This window comes from Megachile rotundata, chromosome 5 (assembly GCF_050947335.1).
Source record: "Megachile rotundata isolate GNS110a chromosome 5, iyMegRotu1, whole genome shotgun sequence".
Lineage (NCBI taxonomy): Eukaryota > Metazoa > Arthropoda > Insecta > Hymenoptera > Megachilidae > Megachile > Megachile rotundata.
In genome coordinates this window covers 18806130-18830937 of record NC_134987.1, presented here as the reverse complement: position 1 = coordinate 18830937, position 24808 = coordinate 18806130, and the positions used below count along the sequence as shown (strand labels likewise).

At 41.9% G+C, this 24808-nt stretch overlaps 2 protein-coding genes across 7 annotated transcripts in view; both read left to right on the top strand.

Moving 5' to 3' along the window:
* Ten-a (Teneurin-a transmembrane protein) overlaps nucleotides 1-24808 on the top strand; it is a 495126-nt gene that overhangs the window by 293490 nt on the left and 176828 nt on the right. For 4 of the 5 annotated variants that reach the window (XM_076532164.1, XM_076532165.1, XM_076532166.1 and 1 more), the window contains exon 8: nucleotides 19950-20025. In XM_076532164.1, coding sequence (XP_076388279.1) covers nucleotides 19950-20025 — 76 coding nt within the window. Of the gene's footprint in view, nucleotides 1-2154; nucleotides 2252-19949; nucleotides 20026-24808 lie in introns of those variants that run through there. The other variant, XM_076532167.1, reaches the window with a different exon arrangement.
* On the top strand, nucleotides 6887-9479 carry LOC143264471 (uncharacterized). Of its 2 annotated transcripts, none has more exons than XM_076531844.1 (2): nucleotides 6887-7089; nucleotides 8003-9479. In XM_076531844.1, exon 2 carries the CDS (start codon nucleotides 8003-8005, stop codon nucleotides 9275-9277), a length of 1275 nt encoding a protein of 424 aa, XP_076387959.1. In that variant the 5' UTR covers nucleotides 6887-7089; the 3' UTR covers nucleotides 9278-9479. The 2 variants fall into 2 exon arrangements, with proteins under 2 accessions (XP_076387959.1, XP_076387958.1); XM_076531843.1 differs by having other exon boundaries at nucleotides 6887-7247.

Sequence of the window (24808 nt, the reverse complement as noted above, 5' to 3'; positions counted from 1 at the left end):
CCCGTATTCCCATCTTCTCTCCTTATGGTCCACCGTGCAAAAAGACCGAACGGACAATCGTGAATTGTTTGATAATTTTCTTGCGGGAGAATTTGTCGATGATACGCACGCGTTAACGCTTTTAAAACCCTTTACGATAGACTATCGTAGTGTCACTAACAGTGGAGAAGTCCGATCCAAATATGAGTAATATCGTTGTCGAAGTGACAGCGACGTTACAGTCTCAACGTCAAGAAATATCAGGAATGTTTGGATAGGATTTATTCCTTCCAAGTTCAGATTCTGGAAATTACTCAAAGTTACGCTTCAAGTAGCTTGCACAAGAAGGATACATTCTCTCGCAGAGTGTCGAGCATGATCGGAAGTTCTTGCCGTATTTCGAATTGTGTAACGACCGTCTACGGTTTGGCAATTGTCCCTTTGCTAGGAAGTTGTTTCGTAGCTTCGACAGACAGTGCAGGCGATTCTGCGTACAAGATGCTTCTTAGTAACTCTCGGTGAAAATGAACGTAGAAATTAAGAAGGGTGGAATGTTGAAGTAGCGGAAAGTTTAAACATTTTTTTAAACCGTTAGCCACGAATCAACAAGTGGTGGGTCCTCTTGTCTCGACAGTTTACCTAGACAAAACCGGTGTATTTTCATATCTTCTCCAAGCGAAAAGAGGTTCGCGTAAACTGAAAAGACCGGTGCTCGATGCTATTCGAAGTTCTCTCGTAAACCAATGACCGTATCCTAAACCTAACGAAAATCCGAGCCGAACCTAAAAGCGCCATCAAGTTTCCTCCATCACGTAGCCAGAAAGCTATCACCGGCACCCCTTGACCGTGCCGCTTTCATCATCCCATGACCCATTAAACGTCGAGCATTAAAACACATTTTACAACCGAAAGCGTGAGGTCGCAGCACGGCGTGGCGTCCCTATCCTCCGATCGACAGGATCAAAAGAGAAGTCGAAGAAGAAGGCGAAGAAAGGAAGGGAGGCGGGCGTTGAGTCGCGTTTGGATGTTGGAGAGACCGGCGTGTTCCGACGAGGGACAACTGGGCCAATCGATACCGCAGCCACCGGTGGCGGTGGGTGTCGGGGGTGGATAGCAAAGCGGAGCGGTGGCGGTGGCGGTGGCGGCGGTGGTTGTAGGCCGGTGAACGTTTGCGAGGCGTAGGATCAGGGGGTGGCAAGGGGATTTTAGGTGACGGTAGGCAGCGATAGGTGGCGGCAGGCAGGATGTCGCGGGGGTGGCGACGAGTTCCATGGTCCGCTGTAGCCCACGGACGCTCCCGTGGCAGCCAGGATGGCGCCACTGTCGCTTGTCTGCGTAACGTGGCCGTCGTCATCCTCTCTGCCGTGTATGATCGACACTGTGCGCAGAATCGGCTTGCGGACCAGCGTTCTACCACAATGTTGTCGGACCTGTCGGTTCACCCCGTGTTTCGATTGTTGTCGATGCCGCCGTGTCGTTGAGAAAAATTCTCGATCGATCAACCGGACGCGTGTGTTGCCCGCGCCTCGTCCTCCGCGGGACCATCCTGTGTCACCTGGACGCCTCGAAGCTCGTCGCGAGTGCACAGCATCCCCTGGTTCGCTCCTTGGTTCCCCATAACCTTAAAACCGTAACGTCGGGAACGCGGCCGTTGCGCGTGACCGCCACCACGCCGATACCACCACCGTCGATCCACACAAACACGCCCGCCTGTCCGTGACACGAGCCAGTTGTGCGACACGCGTAAACAGCGACGTCGGTGAAACACGGGCGTCGATAGATCAGTCGCTTTGACAGCCACGTCGGAAATTAGCCGCGTCTGATTAGGATCGTTGACCCATCGTCGGGCATCTTGCGCGAACCCTTTTGGACATTGAACCGGGGGGGGTGAGGGCTAACGACCTTTCGATTCGTGGAAACTCGCGTGACTATTTATTGCCACCCGGTGGACGATCTTTTCGATTTTCTGCAAGTGCCGTAACTTTCATGCCGGAGGAAGAGGAACATCGACATTATACTGGATAACGTGTAACTGGCTGAAAGCGCGTAGTGATCGCGGGAACAATACGGTGTACAGGAAGCGACGAATGGGCGGTCTCGCGACTGTTTGAGATGGAAGTGAGTAATAGCGGAGTAAAGTGACCGCTGTATTGGTCGTGATGATGATCGTACGGCCATAAACTGTCGGCCGAGTGATTCAATTGGTACCGCAAGCCTGAACCAGCCGCTACGATGCATCACTATTATCCGCAAGAAGACATAGATCGTGTTGGTAAGTGAAGCTTATGAAGAAATAATCAAGTTATACTAATTTCCAGTACAAACTTATTCCAAATATATCCGATAAATTCTTATTTCATTTAACACATTCGAGGTAGGATACGCAATTCGGTCGCAATAAATTGCAGCTGCATAAACATTTCTTTGTTATGAAAATTCTTATTTGCATACTATACAAATAATGTTCAATTCAGATTTACAGGGCTATATTTTATTTTAATCGCATTCTCTGTTTAGATCAAATTGTTAATTTAAATTTTTATGTTTTTATATTTCATACTTATATGTAGATCGGAAGCAGACATACAGGATTCTTCATAATATGTGATTTATCAAGACAGAGAACATGAAAATAGTATTCGTTATTTTTGCTGTTCTTGAAACTTTATAAATTAGATTATCAACTATTAAACTTAGAAAATTATAAAAAGTTAATTTTCTACTGTTCGGATAAATAAACCAAACGTGCCTGAACCATGCCGTATATATTTAATAAAAGCGTCGATCAGAATGTCTAAACAAGCAATTTGTATCACGCGAGAAACCTTTGTTTTCGCTATCGTGTCCATAATTACCAGATGATTATCAACGATCGATCTAGTCCGACGACGAGGTCAGGTGAACGGATCTACTTTTAACTTTGACCCAAAACAGCGTGGCACCGGTTAAAGGAGATACTGGCGGAGGGTAAACAGGCAGTTTTGCCAGTGAGACGACAGTGGACGATGAAAGGTGGTGGGTGTTGATAATTATTCAACGAAAAAGCGACACTCGGAGTATTGTACGCGATTACAAAGTTTGTCGGGCATTCCTTGAGCGATCCGTGCGGGCGACGTTGTACCGATTTACAATGCAAATTCGACCGTCGCGTAACTTCGTAGAATTATCGGTCAAATCGCAAATTTCATCCCCCGGCTCGAGCTGTAAATTGTTCGTTCGCGTATTTACACGGGATTAAAGCCGTTCCTTCGAGACCACTCGAATTACCTTACGACGTCATCTAATTTCTCCAGTTGCACGAAACACCAGACGCATCGCGGTAAATAGAATTCACGATGCAATTGTCATAGTTTTACGTGCCTTGAAGGGCACGCCCGTCACGATGGATGCTATAAAAGCTGACGATAATTTCATCGTGCGATCGTGCTTCTACGTTTCATTTGTTGCATTTTGTGTGTAATGCGACAGGAAAGCAAATATAAAAGCCTTAACAAACTTTTATCGTATAAACGTATCAGGACATAGTAGTAGCATATCGCTTTATTTTACAAATAAACATTGTAAAGGAGATTGTTATTTATTCGAACTTTATGTACCTGACTTATTCTAATTATACGTTCATCTCCGTCAGATTTTGTTTTACCATTATCGAATACAAACATTAAGAATTCACGTCGAGTATCGAATCAAGATGAAAAGAAGACACGGGCAAATACAAGAAAAGATATCTTGTCTTGATTTCGAGACACGAATCTCACTGACATTTTCGTCACGGTCGTACCTTTTTTCTTCCCCTTCTGGTCGGCGTGAAAACACGCGCGCGGTATTCTTAACATTAACGCGCCTATTTGGGAAATGTATGCAGGTTAGATCCCAGGCGTACTGGCTACCCCTTGTACCCAGGATTATATTAGGTCCTTCAGGCTTTCCGCGTGAGTCCCTGGTGGAATTTAAATTGGCCCGGATACGATAACGGCGAAATGAAGGAACCGGAATAACATTTGCAACATCTTTCCTCCGCAGTTAAATCGATTTTCTTCATCGATGGGAAAATGTGGCATCAACTTTCTATCCGATCAGTTGCTCGATAAAATTATTTCGCCTGTATGAATTAGTTCGCTTTTATTTTGTACTTATATATTCTATAATTATATTTTCGTTAACAATGCGAAACCCTATTTTTGCAAAGAGAAATTTTGTACAGAATGAGTTTAGCTACAACTTTCCGAGGGTTACACTAGTTGTGAGACACCCTGTATACGCGTTCTATTAGCACGCGTAACGTTACCACGATTCGTATTACCGTGCGTTATATCGCCACGCTTAGATCTCGTTAACCACTCGTCCCGGCAATTTCTCACCGACCCCGGTTCAATTTCCCAAAACAGTGAACCGTGGCCTCGTGGTTGAACCCCCTATCACAGCGACCCCTGCTGTCGGTGTTCTCGGAGAACGCCACTTGACTCCTTTATTCGCGTGCTCGTTTCGCGAAAGAGAAAAAAGTAGAAAAGGAGAACGTCAGGTCCGAATAGATGATGTCCAGGGTTGGGTTAGCGACACAATAAGAAGGCGTACGAGCAGAGGACACTGGCACCGTGCATTGTTCGTTCAGAGGCGATGGCGGTCGCACGTACGCGTCCCCCGTAACGCATTCTGCTTTAAGGCCGCACAGCTCGTAAGCAAATTAGAATGGCGCACGTGGCTCGCATAAGTCGAGGCTCCGTGTCTGCGTGCTCCGTGTGGGGCATGTCGGGCTGGATTTGTAAGGCCACCCTTTCTCGGCCACGCTGTACCCCGTTGCCAATGGGCTCTTCTGCTTGTTCCTCGTCCAAAGAGCACGGACACATCGGCAATTACGCCACTTTATTGCTAGGGTTACGTGTCGTGAACGGAATTAATGCAATCCACCGTGAGGGTGGCTCTTTCTCTCTTTCGTCCCCTTTTTCGGCTATTTTTTCAACCCGCGTTTACGTGGATCTTCCGGGTTGTTCGAAGATTTTCTACGTGCCAGGACTAACATGTTAATTATCCCGGGACTCTGTACGAAAATAAAAGATATTTATGAACGCTCCCAGCATTGTTAATATTACACGAATTAAAATTAGAGAACTTGAGGTAAAAAATTAAATGCGATATATCGGTAGCCTATTGTATCCGAACGAAGATTTAGTTGATCCAATTTAAAGCGACTTAGTTGTTGCAAAGAAATTCCTCTCGTTTTCGAGCAAGTTCTTTGCTACGTTCCCGATAACTCATGCCGCAAAGAATTTCCGAGTGTCGACCTCGTGGGTAATCAGACGAGCGCCTCGCGCTTTAATGTGCGTGCGTCTTATAAAAACTTCCAAGCTGGAAAGCGAGAGAAACGAGTGGAGAGAAATGAAGGCGGATTCTCGCAGGATCCATGTAAATTTTACAGTAGAAGAGGAGAGATGAGGCGGGAACGGTTGTCTCGCAGGATCGATAGAAACTTTGTTGGATTCGTCGTGCTCCACTTGCGCCACTATCGAGGGGAGAACGTTAACTTGCTCCAGGTTCCTCGTACAACCGCACACCTATCGCTCCTTTTTTAGATAAAACCTAATCAGACTTTCTCGTAACACTTTCATCTTAAAGCGATTTTTAAAATCGTTTAGTACTTGCTCCGCTATTGACGTTGACGAACATACAAAACATTTAAACGTTTTGAGATTAACGATACTCTGAGAACATACAGTAACATCAATTTTTTTTATTTCTTTTTGGAAAACAATATCATTGCCAGACTATACTATATGATAAGTGTCTATGTTGTCCATTTCGTGCAAGAAAGGAAAGAGATATAGGAAATGCAGAACGGGGATGAATCTTTCAAGCTAACTAGACGTAATATTGAAATTTGACGTGAATGGAGAGATAATAAATGTCAGCGTTTGCGTATCGACATTTGTCAAGTTTCATACTTAACGACCTAATAAAAACGCCGAGAGCGAGGAGCGAACGAGTTTAATCCTTAAAAATTGTCAATTAAACGCGAACGAACGAGCTCGTTGCAATTTCGAAAGGGGGGAACAGTGATCACTTATGGAGACACTTGTTTGCGTCGAACTGCATTTCCACACGGCAGAAGTTGCGGGTTGGAACCGAAACGAGGGATGACAGAGCACAATTGACGGCCACGGCGATAGCAATGCCCATTTTATCCCCAGGAGGATATAAATAAAAGTCAAATTGAGCGAGGGTTGCGCCATCGCGTCTACAATGTATTTACCCAGCCACCACTTCCAACGCTTAATATCATTTTAGATAAAAACCCCGCCCTGTAACCCGTTCCCTGTCATTCTACATTTACATTTCATTCGTTCGAGTATCTTTGCTTACTGGCCTTACCGTTCGTTCCACAGTTGCGTTTCTTTGAATTATTACTCATCTGGATTTTTGTAAATTTTCAAATTTTTTAGTCGAACTAGATTTTTCAGTGCAACTAGATCATCTTCGATCGACGGAATACCCGTTGACGAATGAAAATCGTCGGCCGTATTGAATTACCCGCGGTGACGGGAAGATCGATCCGCGAGATTAACCGTTCGGATTAAAAATCGAAAGAGGGAAGAAGAAAGAGGTCGAAATAAAATATAGCGGATGAAAAAAAAAGCGCAGACAGGATGAAGAAAAATAACGTTTGACGAATGCGATTTATACAGCGGCGAAACGAAATATTTAACGATTATATCGGTTCGACCAAAGCGTATTGTTCGCGCGTCGATTGCTCGTCGCGCCGCTCCCAACGAACTCGATAGGCGGCTATATTATGTGCTTGATGGGATTCCGCTTCTCCTATAAAAGTCATCCTCCCCGAGTAAATATAAACCACTTTCCCCCGTGGAAACAATGCCGCGAGGCGAAAAAAAAAGAGAACGACGCGTATTTTTACCTTCGTTGCCCTGATTGTTTGTTCCTCGCGAGCGAGAAACGTTTGACGCATTAATGTCGCTCGCATTCGATAGATCGTTACTGTTCGATAATGCTGAAACTTAAATAGAGCGGGTAATGTGAACTGTAGGAACTACATACAAACTATTTACTGATGTGGGGAACCGTGTCTCTTATACCGTCTTCAAGGATCTTCAGATAGTACGTAAGCCGTCTAAGTGGATACACGTCTACACACATTTCGCGATAGCCAAATTTGAACTATATTATCGTGAAAATTTTACGTGGTTTCGGTTGACAATATTTTAACGGAATTTTAATAGCAGACGTGATTTTATTTTAAGTTATTTTTATTTAAAGTAAGTATGTCTGGTTTTTCTTATTTAGTTGTTACAACCGTAGATTATGTTCACGCTAAATATATGATACTCCTACATATTCAGAATGTGTATGCGACGTTTTATAAAATATTGCGACCTCGCTAGTTTGATGTTTAGCTCGATCTTGAAGAGACAAATTTTTTTTGTATCATACATAGAGTAAACACGTTAAAAAATATTGTTCTTGCTAGTGAAGTTAATACACTCTTTGTGGCTCAGATTTATAAAGAAAATTGAGATTTATAAAATAACTAGGAATACACCTGCAGAATAATATAGAAATTTCACTTTTGTTTTAAACTATTGCGATTACCTTACTAATACCTAGACTTGCCACAATAAGAAATTCATTCGTAATAAACCTCGATAATTGAAAAAACGTTAAACGGGAATTAACCGTATTTGCAAAATTCAAAATGTCCGGATTGACCAATTGTTCATGTTCACCAAGTGATCGCTTTCTTATTGTGTTTCGAGCGAGTTGAGTCAAGGTAAACATCGAGCGAGATAGAACAAAGCCTCATTCCCATTCTGAAAATCGAATAAACCAGAAATATACAGTGCGTCTAGATTAAACAAGAACAGTTAAATGTAATTTAAAAGTGTGAGGGAAACAGAAGATATTAACGCCCATCTCCATCTCTCCGCATTCTTTCTTTCCATTTGCACTTTTTTTACTTTTTTTTTGTAAATCTCTCTTTTTGTATTACTGGAAAGTTCTCTTTTTATTTTAGATGACGACGCACGAAATTATTACTGCTGCTCGTCCAACACCCGAACTCGAGGGATATAGTGGTCTTATCGAATTTCCGGGTCCACGTAAATTTGCTATTACAATGGAAGGTTTTGTTAACCTCGTTCGCTTTGACTATATTCAGCGATGTGCGTGGAGCTACACTTTTCGCGATGCAATTTCTTTCAATATGTATCTGTACGCGATGATGATCCATTTATACGGCAGGCTAATCGCACTTCGCTTAGTTTGGAACTCAATGACCGAAGATGATATGAACTTATTGTGTTACTTAAAGGCAAAACCACGTAGAATGTCGAGAGCCATACAAGAGTATTTTTCAAACATCGGATCGTTTCAGGACGACAACGGCAGGCATTTTTGTATTACATTCCCAATATGGCCTAACAAAAATGGCGATTTCGAGAAAGTTTCTGCTACTACCCACTGGAAATATATGTCATTTCTGTCTCCAAGAATTGTCGCGTACGCAATAACCAGAGATCTAGCATACACGAATGGTGAAGGTCGACAGTTGTGGAATATTCCTTTTGACTTACAACCAGACTCGATGTCGGATTGTAGACCGGGTCTCCCGACGGCCAATTTTCTTGGTTGGAGTCCTGCATTTTTTCTCACGAAGAAACAACAGGATATGCTCAACAAATTCATTACCCCGTCCAATTTTAATGCTACTGGACCATTTTATTTGAACGAAAATCTGTTCGAGTACATCGACAAGAAGCTTAGGTACGTTTGTCCAAGAACCGTACATGTCCTTCAGCATACTCTTGGAAGTAAAGGACAAATTGCGTTCTGCGAAAAGGAAAAGGTGCAGTCGGATAAAGACGTGGAGTACAATACTCAAAGAATTGCCCATTATACCGACAGAAAAACCAGATTAGTAAGTTGTTCGTGGTTAGATCCTTATACTAGCGCACATATCCATCTTTACCAGTACCGTGTACGAAAAGAGATACTTCAAATACCGCAAAGTAATGATCATCCGTGCGCTGAATATAAACATACCTGGGCTATATACGACTGGAACAATTACAACAATGTACCAGATTGTTGGATCAACACAAGAAATACAATTTATAACTACGGTGATATGGAATTTTACAACTACAACGAGTTTTACACACGTTTTTATGATAAAGATTATCTTTCCTACTTGATATGGTCTAGGATAGTAGGAAGAAGTTATAGCGAGGAAGATACAAGCGAAGACGCCGCATTTCTAGCGCGTGATTTTGCACGTCTTTGCCGCTGAATTTTATCACAGTACTTTACATTCTTTTATTTTTCTTAACGAATAAAAAATCAGTGACTGCTATATCGACGTATTAATTTATAAGTTATTTTAGAAGTTATTAATTTATTTTTTGCATCGATGTTAGTGGTTTTGGGCAATCGCTAGCACGAACTGCACATTTCTATCAACGAATGGTTATTAATAAATGTTTTATTACGTACACTGTTTCAAGAAAACTCCCAAACCGGTTTACGACCTTGCATAATCCAAAGAGAACATCGCTTTGTCGACTACTCCTCGAATTTATCCCTTTGACTTCCAATAAACTAGGACTCTAGCCCAGATACTTGGCACCCTGCTGTGAAACGCAATCTGGGGTTACTCGATACTGCACATACTCCTGTTCACCGTTTACATAAAAGAGTACCTCACGCTTGTAACAATAATTAACACCATAGTATCCCGTGTTCCTAACCCCTCACAATATCGAACGACGCTCTTTTTACACGCACCAGAAATTCTATCCTATGTTAGCAATACTCAGTCGAATACCTACTTCCGGTGCATAGGCGATCAATGAAAATTTCGGTCTAATCGTACTAGTAACTTCGTACATTAATTTTATTGTTTATTAACTTTTAGTTACTGTTTAGGGCACTGGAAATAACTTTTCAATTTATGTATAAAATGAACCGAAGAATGTAGGGATCTTGAGGTCCAGGAATAAAAGTATTTGGGGACGTAGGTATACAGGGATGTGTAAGTCACAGGGGTCAAAGTTTAGGAATGTAGAAGAAGGTTTTAAAAATGGGGGAATTATTAGGGGGTTTGTGAATATAAGAGTATAAGTACATCGAGGTAAAAATACAAGGATATAGAATATTGAGGAAAATCTAAACTTTATGAAAGTATTCGCAAGAATTTATCATATCGGCTTCAAATAGCAATAATTTCGTCTAACAGTTAGATGATTGGCTACTAAACTGTAGTATTAAATTCTGGGATGGCTGGTAATTAGAAATCGATCTCCCGCGAGTGATCGACCGTCAACGACGCAAGTAGCCGGGTGCGTGAGGGGCACGGGTTTAATGCGTAAAACTGCACTTAACTCGATTTAACCCGACAAAATGGGTTGGCACGCTAATAAGATTCATGCAGAACAAAAGCGGCTACGTAAAACAAGTTACGTGACGCAAATGCAGGATTCACAGGCAGCTGGCGAGGCAGAACGCTACAATTTATCCATTCCGCTAGGCGGAATTTTCACCGGAAACCTCCAGCTGTAACTACGGCGTCACTGAAACGGAATTTAACGCGACGCGTATCAATTCTTTCGTTGGCAATTTCGTTGCAATTCCGCTGATACCGTTCGGCAATGAACGAATTAAAGTGGTACCACTTAGCATTATAAATTATTATCGTTTCGATAGCTGCGTACACACTGAACCGATTATACCCGCGTAATTTTCAGATATAAATTTGTAGCTTCGTGTAAAATTCGTTATTATCCATTTTTGCTTACTAATGAATAATCGGTATGAATGACACGGTAGTCTTTCGCACACGTAAAATGTGTGTCAAAATTCAAATTTCATTTGTTTTTTAAAATTCCAATCGTGTTAGCATTATCAAGATATCTGTTTAAAATAACTACTCATATCATGACGATAATTTTATTGGGATGAAAGACAAGTTCCAAGCGTTTCAAAGTACTTTGAAAAATTACAAACCGAATATGTAGAATGATAAGAAGAGCAGAACGGTTCTCCTGGATAGTGTCCGTTCACGAGGGCAAACAACTTCGCTTAAGACTTCGTAAACACTGGCTTGATTAACGATAATGGCGATCTAGGGTGATTTCCGATAGTCCGTCGCAGGATTTCGAGTTCGGTGGGGTCGATGGTCTGACCAGGATGGTAGACAAACCATCGGTGTGCATCGTGCAACGAAACGTTGGCAGAAGCGGAACAGGCGGCCGCTGGGACGACGGACGGTCGAGGGTAATCCAAGGGGGTGCGTGCCCAGGCATTCTGATCAGCGCTTTACTCCCTTATAGCTTTGCACGATGCGTTATGATCGTTAACACCGTACTTGGTGAAGAGCCGCGGATATTGTCTGACGACCATAGTCCGTTGGTGTCGTGGTTAATCGACGATCGGACGGACGCGGATGGTTCGTGTTTCCGCGGCGAACGGACGGCGGATGGATTAATATAGTTGCGCTGAAACTACGAACGGGCCACCTGAAACCGTCGAGTGGCGAGTTATGGTGCAATTAGCGGGGAATGTAAATGCTATCGGACCCTTGATACGCGTCCCGCACGTTCGATGGGGTATTAATCGTGGAAACTTTCTGGATATTAATTTGCTAACGTGGTCCTGAATAATCTTTATTGATTTCGTGCTTCTCTTACGTTTGCTTTATCATACGCTAATTGCCTGGTGGACAGTTTTTGACCACTTCTCTTTTAATAGATCGTACCACAAATACTGAGGTAGATGATATTATTGGACATATAAAAAATAATCAATTTCTCCAACATACATGGATTTATTAATCAAACAACGATTGTTCAGTGTTAGTCTCTCTGAATTTCTAAGTCGGTTTGGCCCTCCAGTTGCATAACAGAAGCGTCATCTAAATGGCCATAAAAGAGAGAGCCACGTAATACAAAAAATTATAACACACTGTACTTGAATGTTACGTGAACAGATAGTCTAAAATATAACACTGAATATTCACCGAAAGGTTAATAAAAATTACGTTTAGTCTGGTGCCCCTTTCATTGTTCACCACAATACTTCACGATGTAATGCCAATCTCTGTCGTTAATTATCATTCGTTAGGGGATGAAAGGTATTAAAAGATCATATGCGCATAGATGATTCGATTCATTGATCTCAACAAATATACACAAACGGGGAGAAGAGGTAATTGAAACGTTTCCGCTCGCATCATATATCACAGACGACTATTCCGAAAGAGAATGAACTTTCCCTTCCGTGTCAACAAACGTCTTCTCGTTTCGCACCCCTGTATCTAACGCCAACGTGTACTTCGTGCCAATATCCTCAGGATCCTATCAGTTTGGCGACTAATGAATGTTTATTAGTACAGGATCTAGTGACGTATCGTTCGAGCTTCAAATCGGATCGATACCTGTCTAGACGTATGTAGCGCGAAATAATTGATTCGAATCTAATTAGAGATTTCTCTGATAAACACAATTGTGCGTAATTGTATATTGTAACACTATCATTTCGTGTCACAGAGATGTTATGAATATGTGTTATATAAATACTCTGGTGTGCATCAATAAACGACTAATATTATTCGCATTTCCAAACGCGGCAAGCATCGAACGACAAAATATATTTGAAGCTCGTTACAAATCAAAACTCGTTTAAAAATTCGAGCGAACGTATAATAGCATCAAGTAATTATAACTTCGTTAATGTATTTCGAAGTCATCATCGCATAATGTGTCTTCAATTTGATAAACCAGCGAGTCGCGTTTAAATTTCGATCATCTAATTTCCGTCTCCCAGCGTAATATACATTAACGATCCAATTAAAAGCGTGCTTGAAAAGATGAAAATGTTATGGCATCCAGGATGGTCCTTGTCGGTAACGAACGCCGAAGGAACGTCTTCCTTCGTCTCGTTCCGTCGACGATAACGAGAAAATTGGCGGCCCTGTAGCGATCCGACAGGGGCTTCGGAATAACCATAGCTGATTATCATTCGCTTATCGTCTTCATAATTAACATATTACAAGAAGTTTCTGGCGAACGAGATAAATGGGACGCGGCTCACGCCGGAAGAGAACGTACAGAAGTAATCTGGACGGAGGCCAGAAGCTAATTCCTACAGTTTGAGCTGATGAAGAGAACGAGACTATTCGCTACGAAGCTAGTTAAAGTTCAGCCAATTCTATTTCCGGTTTGTTCCTAATAGCCTACACTAGACGAGACTGTACGTATGGATACGTGTGTACGTGTCGCGTTACTTTGCATTTTCGGATATATTTTCATACTAGCGTAATTCGGGGATTCGAGTACGTGACGAATAAAAACTTCATTTTCGGGTTGCTTGTTACGGCAAATGCTCACGGACCTCGTCTACGTTAAAATAGTAATAGGGATTCAAGTAGATAAGTTTTTAATCTTTATCTAGAAATTTTTATATTGGAAATTTTGAGACGTAGAAATCTAAATGCTTGGAAATTTTAAATCTCGAAATCCTGTAAATTTAGAATGTACAAAACTGAAAACCTAGCAATCTAGAAATTTAGAAATCACGAGTAGCCGTGAGTGCTATTTGCAATGCAAAGCGTGGCAATGTAACGCGTGGAAGTTCAACACGTAGTAACGCACCGCGAATATGGACGCAGCGAAAGGCAAAGTAATTGATTTGATACGAAAAAACAAAGTTCATAATATTGTTTCCTTATAAAAAGCGATTGATATATGCGGAATAAAAGGATTCGTTGGGCGTTGAAACGTTTGAAATGATTTGTTCTCTTGATGAAAATTACTTTTCATACGTACGAGAAATTGAGATTTCGGGTCAGCAATAACGCGCATCCAGCGTATACAAAGGCAACGCGCGCAACAGGGAATCGAATCGAGATACATGTAGTCGCTGAAATGTTATTCTCTTTGAATCTGTTTATTAAATTTAATTAAACCAGCATGTTCGTTCGTTACACACGATACATTCGTTTGGCCATCATTCGAATGTGTATGGGGTGAGTTCTACAGAGAAGTTAAATTGATTATGAGTTTGTATACATGATGATAGGTAACATTTTTTGTTTAAAGTTTTACTCGTATCGATGAACAGAATTTCAATTATTCTTCACCCATTAGCAGTGATCTTTTATTAGCGAAAGTCGTGTGTAATAACCGTTGAATATAAAATTAAGGTACGGAATTATTCCTTGATTAATTCTATTCCAGTTTTATTAAAATTAAAAGCATAGAATAGAGGCGTAATTTTTTGTCGATGACCTCTTATGGAATATTCAATGTCCTGATAATTTAATCCATAAATTTACTGTGTGTACTCTATTCTCAAGAAAGCTTCTAAAGGTTTTCCTCTGAATTATAAAATGTTCGCAACCGCACGACTCTACGTTCATACGTTCCAACACCGTTGTGCATACATTCGAGCACGTTTCTCGAATCGATCAAACTGTCCGCCATGAAACGAGAGATGCACGGTACATATCGCGAACGATTGACACTTTTTTCAAGAGTAAATGTATCGGCAACGAAAGAGAAGATCAATCATTTCGCGTGACTGTTTTAACTCGAAGTTGAAATTGCAGAGACGCGCTGTTTTCCCGGCATTTTTTCGCGTTCGAGAGAGGTCCAGCTGATTTTCAGAACCGTTCGAAAACGGGCGTGTACGATCGACGTCGTTCGAGTCCAGCTGGGCTTGAAAAAGTGTCATTATCCGCTAATGGCGCGGCAACAACTGGGTCAATGCACCGTCGGTTCGGTTAATGACACCACCGTTCTGCTACGTTTCATCGAGAACGTATCGGCTCGTATCTCTCTGTTTCGATCGCTTCGATGACCCCTAACTGACGTATCGATACGTTTCCGAAACTCTCCAACAGAATTTTCTCTCTGACATCTTGGTCGAGGTAATTATTGCTTTTTCGAATTATTCGAGTGGATGAATATATGTCCTTCATAAAAAAACACTCTAAATACAAATTTACCTTATTCTTATTATTATCAAGGTTCGAGTAAAGTACTGATAGCATGCATGATTTTAAGACCCGTATAAAGAACTCTGGACTTATATGAACTTCCATCAATTTTTTTCTATCTTTAACACTAGTTGACAACAGTTTAGATGTTCATCTTAAGGGATACATACTACAGAAATTACCTAAGTACCTTATAAGTGCTAATTCTATATGAAAAAGCTATAAGTCGCGCATTGTACAATTCACTCATACATGAATCTCTACACATAATATGACGTATGAAAGATTCCTAATCGTTTAAAATTGCAATAGCTGTTTAATCCAGCAGCCCTTCCGCGTAAACGATGCTGGTTTACGTTGCTTAATCGCGGTGCAGGTTTCTCGTAACAAGAACGAACGAGCCCGTCAGCGTAGGAAACGTTAGCGAGAAACAGAGTAAAAGAGCATAGACTGGAATCGAAGCAAGAGACAGAGCAACGGATGCAAGAGTGATAACCGAAGCGATAGCGAGTAGCTAGAGTGACAACCGAAAGGACGAGTAAGAAGCATGAGGGAGGCTGGTAGGAGCGAGGTAGGACGTTAGAAAATGGAATTTCGGGGGTGAGGGATGCGAGCAAAGAACCGGGAGACCAGCAGGTGGAGAGAAATAGAAAAAGAAGGACGAAGTAGAGAGAAGAAGAGAAAAGTTGCTAGATGGTTAGATCCGTGGATAGAGTGGATACAGTCGGGCTGAGGGTTTCTTGGTTGTTGGGTGTTTGGCTGTCCGCCAGAGAATCTCCGAAGCGCGACGGTTACCTTTTTCGTCTTAGATCCACTGTATACATTCACGTACACGTATACGAAGATTTTGCGTGTTGGAGTTTATCGTATACAAGGTGTCCACGTTATGCGAACACCTTCGATATCTCGTTTACTCTGTGCGACTCGAGCTATCTTTGCAACGGAGAATATCTTATTTGTTATTTGATCATCAGAAGAAACCACGATCGAGTTTCCAAATTTCTCGTATTCCTGATTTTTCAATTCTTCGAGAACGTCCAAACTTGCTAACTCTTAAACTAGAAAGTTCACGGTGAGCGTACATAATTTCTCATCCTAGCAACGTCAGTTTCATACCACCCTGTTTATGAAATAGAAATGCTCAGACGTGTGCGGTAAAATAATTTTAATAAAACTTTAAGGCTCGAAGAGTCCACGAAATAGCCAAAGTGAATTGGAGTCGCAAAGCAGGAAATAAAAGGAAAACAGTAGCAGAGAGCGACGGAGAAAACATTGGCGACGAAAATCGTTTCCGCGAGGGGTGGCCAGTGGAAAATATGAGATATCGAGTCTCTTTGATCGGTCGTGGTCACATTCTCCCTGTTATCACCATGGCTACTGGATGAAACAACCGTAGTCCGATTGTACGTGTGTACGCGGCTCTGTGCAACCCTCGTCAAGCATCCAGGCGTTCTCGTCACCGGCGTTCATCGGGGACGTTTTCCTTCGTTTTCGCTTGTCGACGCGCGCAACCGGATTGTTTACGCGTTAAACGGCTCCTGGCCGATCGCGTCCGTCAGACGCGCGACGATTTATGCTCTCCCTTTGCAAAGGGAAGGTAACTGTACCACGAGCCGTGTGTCTCGATCGACAGATGTCTCCAGGGCGCAACAACGCGCGTCGTGATCAAAGCTTTGATCTCGGCCCACCACGTGCAAATGACGCTGTAATTCCGATCGTAGACTACGCCATCGTTGCGATCGTAAGGTTCGAGTTATGGCGCCCTTTAGTTCTCTGTTTTCGCGTTCGACTGCTCGTCGCTGCGACACCGCGATGTAACAGACACCGTCTGATTCTGCTTCTGATACAATTGCCTTCTCGCGGTTCCGCCTTTGCGAGTCACATTGCTACTTCAAAGGATATCCTATATTCGACGATAATTCTGTGGATTGTGTTCAACTGGAGGATCGTTTATGCTGTTGTCAGATCGTATGATTTAGATTGTCTGAGGAGAAACGATAACGTTGGTTACGTATAGAAACACTATCACATTTTTAATACAGAAGTTTCCACGAGAGAGTACACAATACAGGGGTATAATGTATAGTGCACGAGGATTCGGTACGTAGTGATATAATACGTGGCGATCGAATGCGTGGCAATCTAACGCTTGATTATTCAACACGTGGCGATCGAATGTTTGGTAATTCAGCGCGTGATAATATAACGCGTGATGATTTAATGCATGACAATATATCACGTGGTAATCCAGCACGTGGCGATTCAAAGGGTTGCGATCTAAAGCATGGTAACCTAACGCGTTGAGATTCAGCGCGTGATAATTCAAGGTGCGATGATCTAACGCATCATGATCTGATGCCTAGTAATCTATCGGGTCATTATACGGCGAGTGGCAATTCGATGCATGATGATCCAACGTGTCATAATCCAACATGTGGTGATCCAAAGCGTGGTGAGTCGACGCGTGGTGACCCGACTCGTAATCCAACGTGTGGTGATTCAATATGTAGCTTTCCAGCATATGATGACCTACTACGTGATAATCCTACATATTCAACGCGTGACAATATATTGTGACAATCCGATAGATAATAATATAAAACATGACAATACAATTTGCAGTGATCTACTGCACAGCAGTATAGGAATACCGGTGAAACTAAACGAAAAAAAATCAAACTGGAAGCTGGAAAAGCACGAATAAACGTTTTCAGCGTGCATGTATCGAGAGAGTAAACAGAACAAGCCCGCAGCGACACGAAATCTGCATCGATAAACGTATTAGAGAACCGGGAGTCGGGTTGACGGTTAATTTTTAAGCTTTCTTTCGAAACCGACAGCAGGCTGACGTTGCAGTTCAATTCTGCTTTCCTTCGTGCATAGTCTCGGCCCGCCGGCTCGAAACGTCATGCATATTCTAGCTGATGGAACGTCTCGAACCACCTTCCCTTTATCTGTATAGTTAATGAGTTCATAAGTAATGTAGCTGCTACTGACGTCCCTTTCTTCATCGATCGCTCCAAGTCGCCCACTGCACTTTTTGTCACGACTTTCGTCCCTTTCAATCCCTTTTCAAGGATTTAAGTCGATCTTCCACCCTCGTCCGGTGTTTGATAAAGCTATTGTTAGCGAACCTTCTTTGAGCGCGGTGTATTGTTTGCTAACAATAAATTGTGTAATTTATAGGTAATTGCGTAATGTATAAAAGATACTCTTTGAATATTAATTCGATGTATGATAGCGAGAACGTTTAGATGACAATCGCTTCAAATATAATTTTCATAGCGCATTCAACTCCTATCGGTACTATTAAATGTTTATAAACGAAAATTGTCTGCATAAATAGCTTAACGGTCAGAATGTTAAAACAGACATCCAGATGAAATTGCGAACTCTTCACGTTATCAATTGAAAACAAGGAGCATAATGTTCAGGAACAGAAGAAATCGGGGAAGAAGAACGTCGAGCCATTAACGACCGGAAGAAAGGAAGGGGAGGGTTAACTTCTTATACTTCGACCGGGGAAGTTTCGTTTTCATCGAGGGGGCAAGGTTACTTCAACCTTTCCAGACCGTCCTTTTATCTGCTTGGCAATTCGTCACTGTCTCCGTGTTGGGAACATTTTTACGAAATTCTCTGGATCTTTCGGTACGCTTCGGTACACAGCAGCGTGACGAATCACCGTCGCGATATTATTCTTTTCGAATCTCGGAAACTTATTAAGCCGCGGGGTTAGTTACAACGGTACGTGCGCGTTGCCTTAACAAGCGGGATCTTAGAGGACGTCTCGAGTTCGCGGAAACGAGCGCTCCGCTAAAAACTGTACGGCTAATTTCCTGCAGGTCCGCTTAATCCAATTTACGACTCGGTGAAACATTTATGCCGCGTAAAATTTCTTTATGCAAATCGCGTACAGTTGTTACGGAAACGGCACGGTTTAACGCGACACAGCGGACTGCGGATCTTTTCCGAATGCGTCAAAGGCATTTCTGTACACAACCGTTCAACGAAGATTTCTTTCATGCTGTTATACAACTACAAACTGCTATTGAAAAATTATTTCAAATCGCAAGAATGATACAGTTGAATAGATATAAGTTTTAGGAACAAGTATTAGACTATCACAAAGAGATATTCGCTCTACTGACTCATTTATCATAAGTCCTTAAATTGCACCATGTGCAGAATATTCTGATAAATCTCCGTTAAATAAAAATGTAACAGGAAGCACCTCTCGGAATACATATTCTGAAGTAGTTAGTAAATTGCAAGAAACATCCTGAATACAGTTGTCTGGCGTAATGTGACTCAAGGAAACAATTGCACCCTCGAAGGTGTCTCTGCTGTATTATACAAGGCTGACCACGTAAATCGTGGCCTGAAACAGCTACGTAACGATAATTCGTAGACACCGGAGCAAAAGTCCGGCAAGTTGTATCAAATAAATTCAATTATCTCGCGGCGAGTCGAGTTCCTGGTGCCGGAACATCAGCTAGCTAGCTGTGGCCTATCCCGCTAACAAGACACTAGTTACGAGGTCGTTACTTTTACGGAAGCCGCTCGTTGTTAATGTATAATGGCGGAAATACGGCTAGCGTTGGCTTTCGGTTAAATGGCTGATTTTCTTTGCCTCGTTATGGACGTTGTTACGTTTCAATCGAACCGGAAGACTGCCTACGATTGTTTTCGTTGGATCGATACTTTTATCGCGATCGTATTAAATTTTTTTCAAATTATGAATCTTAGATATCTGGTAGGGTATAGGAATTTTAAGTTAAAAAGCAGTTCTACCTTGAAGGTAGCAACGATGATTTTAATCAAAGATAAATTCTTGCGTTGTTAGAAATAAAAAATACCGAATGTTCAGACACACTTGAGAACATAAACACAGAGGAAGTGTTCGATTTGATTTAACCCGAATTTCCATTGCAATTCCACGGATTAAGACTCGATGTTTTCGATGTTACAGAGTACTTGATGTCAGGAAATCCACGGAGCTATCCGGCTCGGTCTCCTGGGGTCGCTTCCACGCCAACCGTGACCAGGTAAGCATAACAAATTTGTCTGGCGCGAGAAATCGACCGAATCGCGAGAATCTCGAACGCGAGCAAAACGCGAACGACACATCCATATTCCGGCAGGCAATAACACAGATTTCCGCGTAAGCCAGTTCGCGTAAGCGGATTTTTCGCGAGGCCGCCGACAAATCCGCGAGACTTATCGGTTTACCTAGTTGCTGGATTTCGCGCGGTCGAATTAAGCTGCGAAAAATCGACCGTACTCTGTTGACTCTGCCTCGAAACGGCTCGCTCGCTTTTGCATCGCGGAATCAATGAACCTTTCCGGGGGATTTTGTCTTCGTTCCGTGTTTTTCAGGGTCAAACATTTTTAGTAAATTCGATCTTTCAAATCGAAGTTCGATGTTATTTTATAGTTTTGATGCTTGAGACCTTTGGTAGTACGAGACCTAATACGTTGTAATCAACGAACCAAATGCAGGTCCAAATTGCGCAACTACAAAGTAGCTAATTGGTAAAGTACTGTGATCTTGTAATGAACATCGAACAATAATTAATTCAAAGCTGAATGCGCAGTCGGTCGTTGAACACTTTGTTCGTTCACGAGCGATACCGGTATCAGGAAAATGGCGGAATCGAACCACAGAAGTACCATTATCCACCGCGAGGTTGTCGTTTGCTGTCTCTCTAACGATTACAAATCTTTAGTTGACCACTTTTGGCAATTAGCGAGTCATTAGCAACTCTGTACGCTCGTGTTCGCCCGCTGCAATAAAATCGTCGCATAAAGGTACAGACGCGACAGTTTCGAATCCAGCCGGCAATAATGGAAGTTTCACCCGTGCCCTTTGTTCGTGGCATGGGAGAGTGGTACCGTAAGAAGAAGAAGTTGGAGAAATTCAAATCAATCGGTTGAATAGGACTGGAACGTGATCGAAAGCGCAATAACCGCGAAGAAAATAGCGTGACGATCGAAGGGGAACCGGTCGAGGATGTTTCAATTCAAATGAGCTGAACTTTTAAAATATTTAGAGCCTCGTCCCGGCATCTCCCTTATTTTGCCGTTCCTCCTTTCACGGTTCATTCGATCAGAATGCAGACGAAATATCGAATTAAACTACTTCTTTATTCGTGCATTGTATTAGTTCGTACTGAAAGTTCCAACTATTAATCGTTATTGTGAATCCATATTCCGGAGTAAGATGCATTTGACAATAATAATTGCATCGATCTCATGAACTTTTCAATAGATTGAATTTGTCGTTCACTGTTTTGTAAATCAATTTCGAAATGCAATTTCCTGCACTGAAAAATACATACTAACCAATACCGTAACAAAGCTCCGTGTTTTCGACAGCATGAATTTACAGGAAATGGAATATTGAGCTAGCATAGATGAAATGTATAACAAGTATAAAATTATTCCAGGTTGCAGAGATTCAACTATCGTTTTGTAAAAAGTAGCTGAAAATCAATCGGTAACAGCATTCACGTATTCAATTTTAAATTATTTCATTTCGTACTCGCAGAAAAATACCAGTGAATTGAACGAGAACTTTGATCAGTTAAAAATTATTAAATAAAATAAATAATTGCACATCGTATCAAGAGCTACAAAAATTTGTATCGTGTTAAACTTCTGGCCAACGTGTTGCTGAACCCGATACACTTTAATTGCATCCTTGTCGAGTAATTTGTAGGAAGATGACGTGAATCACTTTTCGCCAGGTGTACGATGCTCGCGTTCTCATTATTTGCATGAGATTCCAGAGAGAGTAATGGGCCGCGAGGAATGAATTCGCGCCACGTTTAAGTGATATTTAAGAGTGACTTAATAGAGTTATACCGACGATTAAGTGAATGCGGTGCGAAGCAAAACCGCGGTCGGATGGCGGCGAGTAAACGCGTTTAATCGCGCGTTTTATGTACCCTTTCTCGTTGTGATCTTAAGCGAAAAATTGTCCCCTTCTGCTTAATCGGATCGTCGAATTTCCTAACTAAACATTAATTTTTCAGCTTAACCCGTAATTTTTCTCAATAAACGCTCTCAGCCATTTTGTGTAATATTTATTATTACCACTGGTGGAGAAATTATTTGAAAGACTCTTTGGATTTAAACATATGGGTATTGCATTTTTGTAAATTTAAAACACAGAATGAAATTAATTATTAAGAGTATAATAATAGTGAGTAATATTGGTCAAATGGTTGATATTCAAGAATTTTATATTTCGTTGCAATCTTAAAAGATTTTCGTTGTGCCCTATTCATATTTATCCCATTCATAAAGCACGCGGCCAATCAATGTTCAAATAATCAACATCCCACAACGCATTCTTGAACGATGATCCGAGATCTCCATTCAGAATCGAATATTTCCGCTTTAACCGGGTTTCGTGATTCGATCGAACAGCATCGCCGAAACTACCAGGCATCCCAGTTCCTCGACCAAATTAAATTCCGCTCTACCATGCAATATTCGTAAATCGAGGCTGGCATAAAAACGCCAGTTTCGGTAAACGAGCGCCTATGAAGCGAATAATTTCACGAGCAATCGCGAAACTTTTCGCTCGACCATGAGAAAGTAGTTCGGTCATCGTCGAACAATGGACGAGGTACCCTTTTTCCATCCCCTTTACGTAGTTTTTTTTCCTTCCTTTCCCCATTTGGAACTGTGTACACCGGTTCGTCTGGACGTCGAAGAAAAGGAAAGGCCATCCGTGTCACCGGAAACGGCGGGTCAGCGAGACGGAAGGTATTCTGTTGCTGAGGCAACGGAGCTAAAAGGACACGCGTGACCATCGCCTACCAGCTAAGAGTTCCCCGATGTTCCATCCTTCCTCTCGCTACTCTCTCTATCCGTTACACCTAAAACTTCTGCCCTTTTTTCACGTCGGGTCAAGATTGTTAACGATCCTCGCATCGTTGAAGACGAGGGGTGGTAATGATCATTGATGGTTCGTTGCGTTTGGCGGAGATTCTTACCTTCAAACCCTCTCGATGTTTCCGCTAAATTCATATTTAGACTGATTTGACAAACGGCGCGTGAATCATTCATTTTTAGTTCAACCATATTATAAGACTCGAGGAAGAAAAGCAGACTTTCTTTATGTTTTCAATTTTGTTTCTACAACGGAATTGTTAGTATCATAATTTCCGGAGCGAAACGAGTTCAAAAATCTCAAAGGAGGTAGATATTTTTGTTCCTTTTCTAGCTTCGATGTCAAAATATAAAGGAGACGTCTACCGTTGGCATTTATCACTTATTAACTGAAGCAATTCCGCTAAAAGAACATCGTCCTCGCTCGACCAAGAGCAGAAGCTTTCCTTTTCTACTCTTTTTCTTCGGTTCGTTCCACCTTGTCCATCTTTTACGTCCTCAATATCGTTCCTCTCGAGACTCTAGGCTAGGCTATCGGAACCTTCCGAAAACAAAACATTGCCATCGTTATTGTACGAGAACGGATATCGAGGAAAAGCTTCGTTCGTGTATCGATTGCACGCTTCCAATATACCTAATGTTTTCGAGTTGTAGGCACGGACTTTATTCCGAGAAGAAACATTTTTATCCTCTTAATTTCATTTTTCTGCTTTTGAGTCTTGTTACTATTATTGCGAAATATCAGTTTTGCGTTCATTGATTGCGAGTGACGAGGTTGCAAAAATCAAAAGAATATAAAATTCATCAAGGTGATATAAAATATCTATCATGGAAGTTACAAATTGCAACCTTACTTTTGTTTCTCTGTGTACATAAATAGACGTGTACTCATACTGAAAGTTCCGCTCTGATTTTCAGGAATTAAACAGTGTTTTTTCAACTTTTGTTCTGCTATGTGTTATAGCAGGAATGTTCGAATTGAAAGTGTATCTCTTTCGGCACTGTTCGAAAAGCTAAAAGACGAGCACTAATCCGAGCCCGCTGTAAGTTCCCGACTCTTAATCCTACGTCTTGGAACGGTTAACAAGAAATTTCAGCGTGGCGGGGAAATTATTTTATCGTGCTCGTCGAGGACGCGACGAGACGCGACGCGACGTCGTGTAATCCGCGTCAACCCTCGAGTAAAAGTTTCTCACCGAGCAACGGTTCCCTTAACTCCTGCGTTACGTCCCCGATCCTTCGGTTGGTCCTTGAAAAGTGACTTGTTTACCGTGTATCCTTCCGCGGCGTATTCTCTGACGGGCCAACACCGCGAGTACTCCTTTGTGTGGCGCACAGCACACCGCAGGAACCATTTAAATTAATCAACATGGAAACCTTAATCCCCGCAGACATCTTAATCTCGGCTTCAATTTGTGCGACTCGAGCCTTCGTCTGGCTCTGTCCCTGCCTCCACTTCGCTCTTCAGCCGAAACGCAAAACGAGTTTCAAGAAACCCCCTTATTTTTCATCGTCTCTTTCTTATCCCCTCCTCTCCTACCCAACTGCTAAGTATGAAAATAATTGCTTTGCGATTGCCTTCTTATTGTTATCTCGTTTAATTGTTATGCAACGTTTCGATTGTTTCTTGTAGTTAATTCAGACGAATAGGTTGGATAAGTCATGCAGATAGTATAGAAAAAATATCGGTACAGTTTATTAGACTTGGAATGTGCTTCAATACGATAAAGTTTCTTTAACAAAATACAACTGTGACACGACTGTAATTAGTAGCTTGTAGCGCCTTAAAATTCAACTCGACAAAATGTCAATGCACCTCCACTTACGTTGGTACAACGCATATAATTAAAATCTAAAGTTGTCGCTTTGGTATGAATAGAAAATAAGTACATCAAGTAGAACAAAATACGCAGCAATAAACACTCGAAA

What these genes read in the sequence shown, in the direction of transcription:
- LOC143264471 (XM_076531844.1), top strand. Translation starts at nt 8,003, where the DNA reads ATGACGACGCACGAAATTATTACTGCTGCTCGTCCAACACCCGAACTC.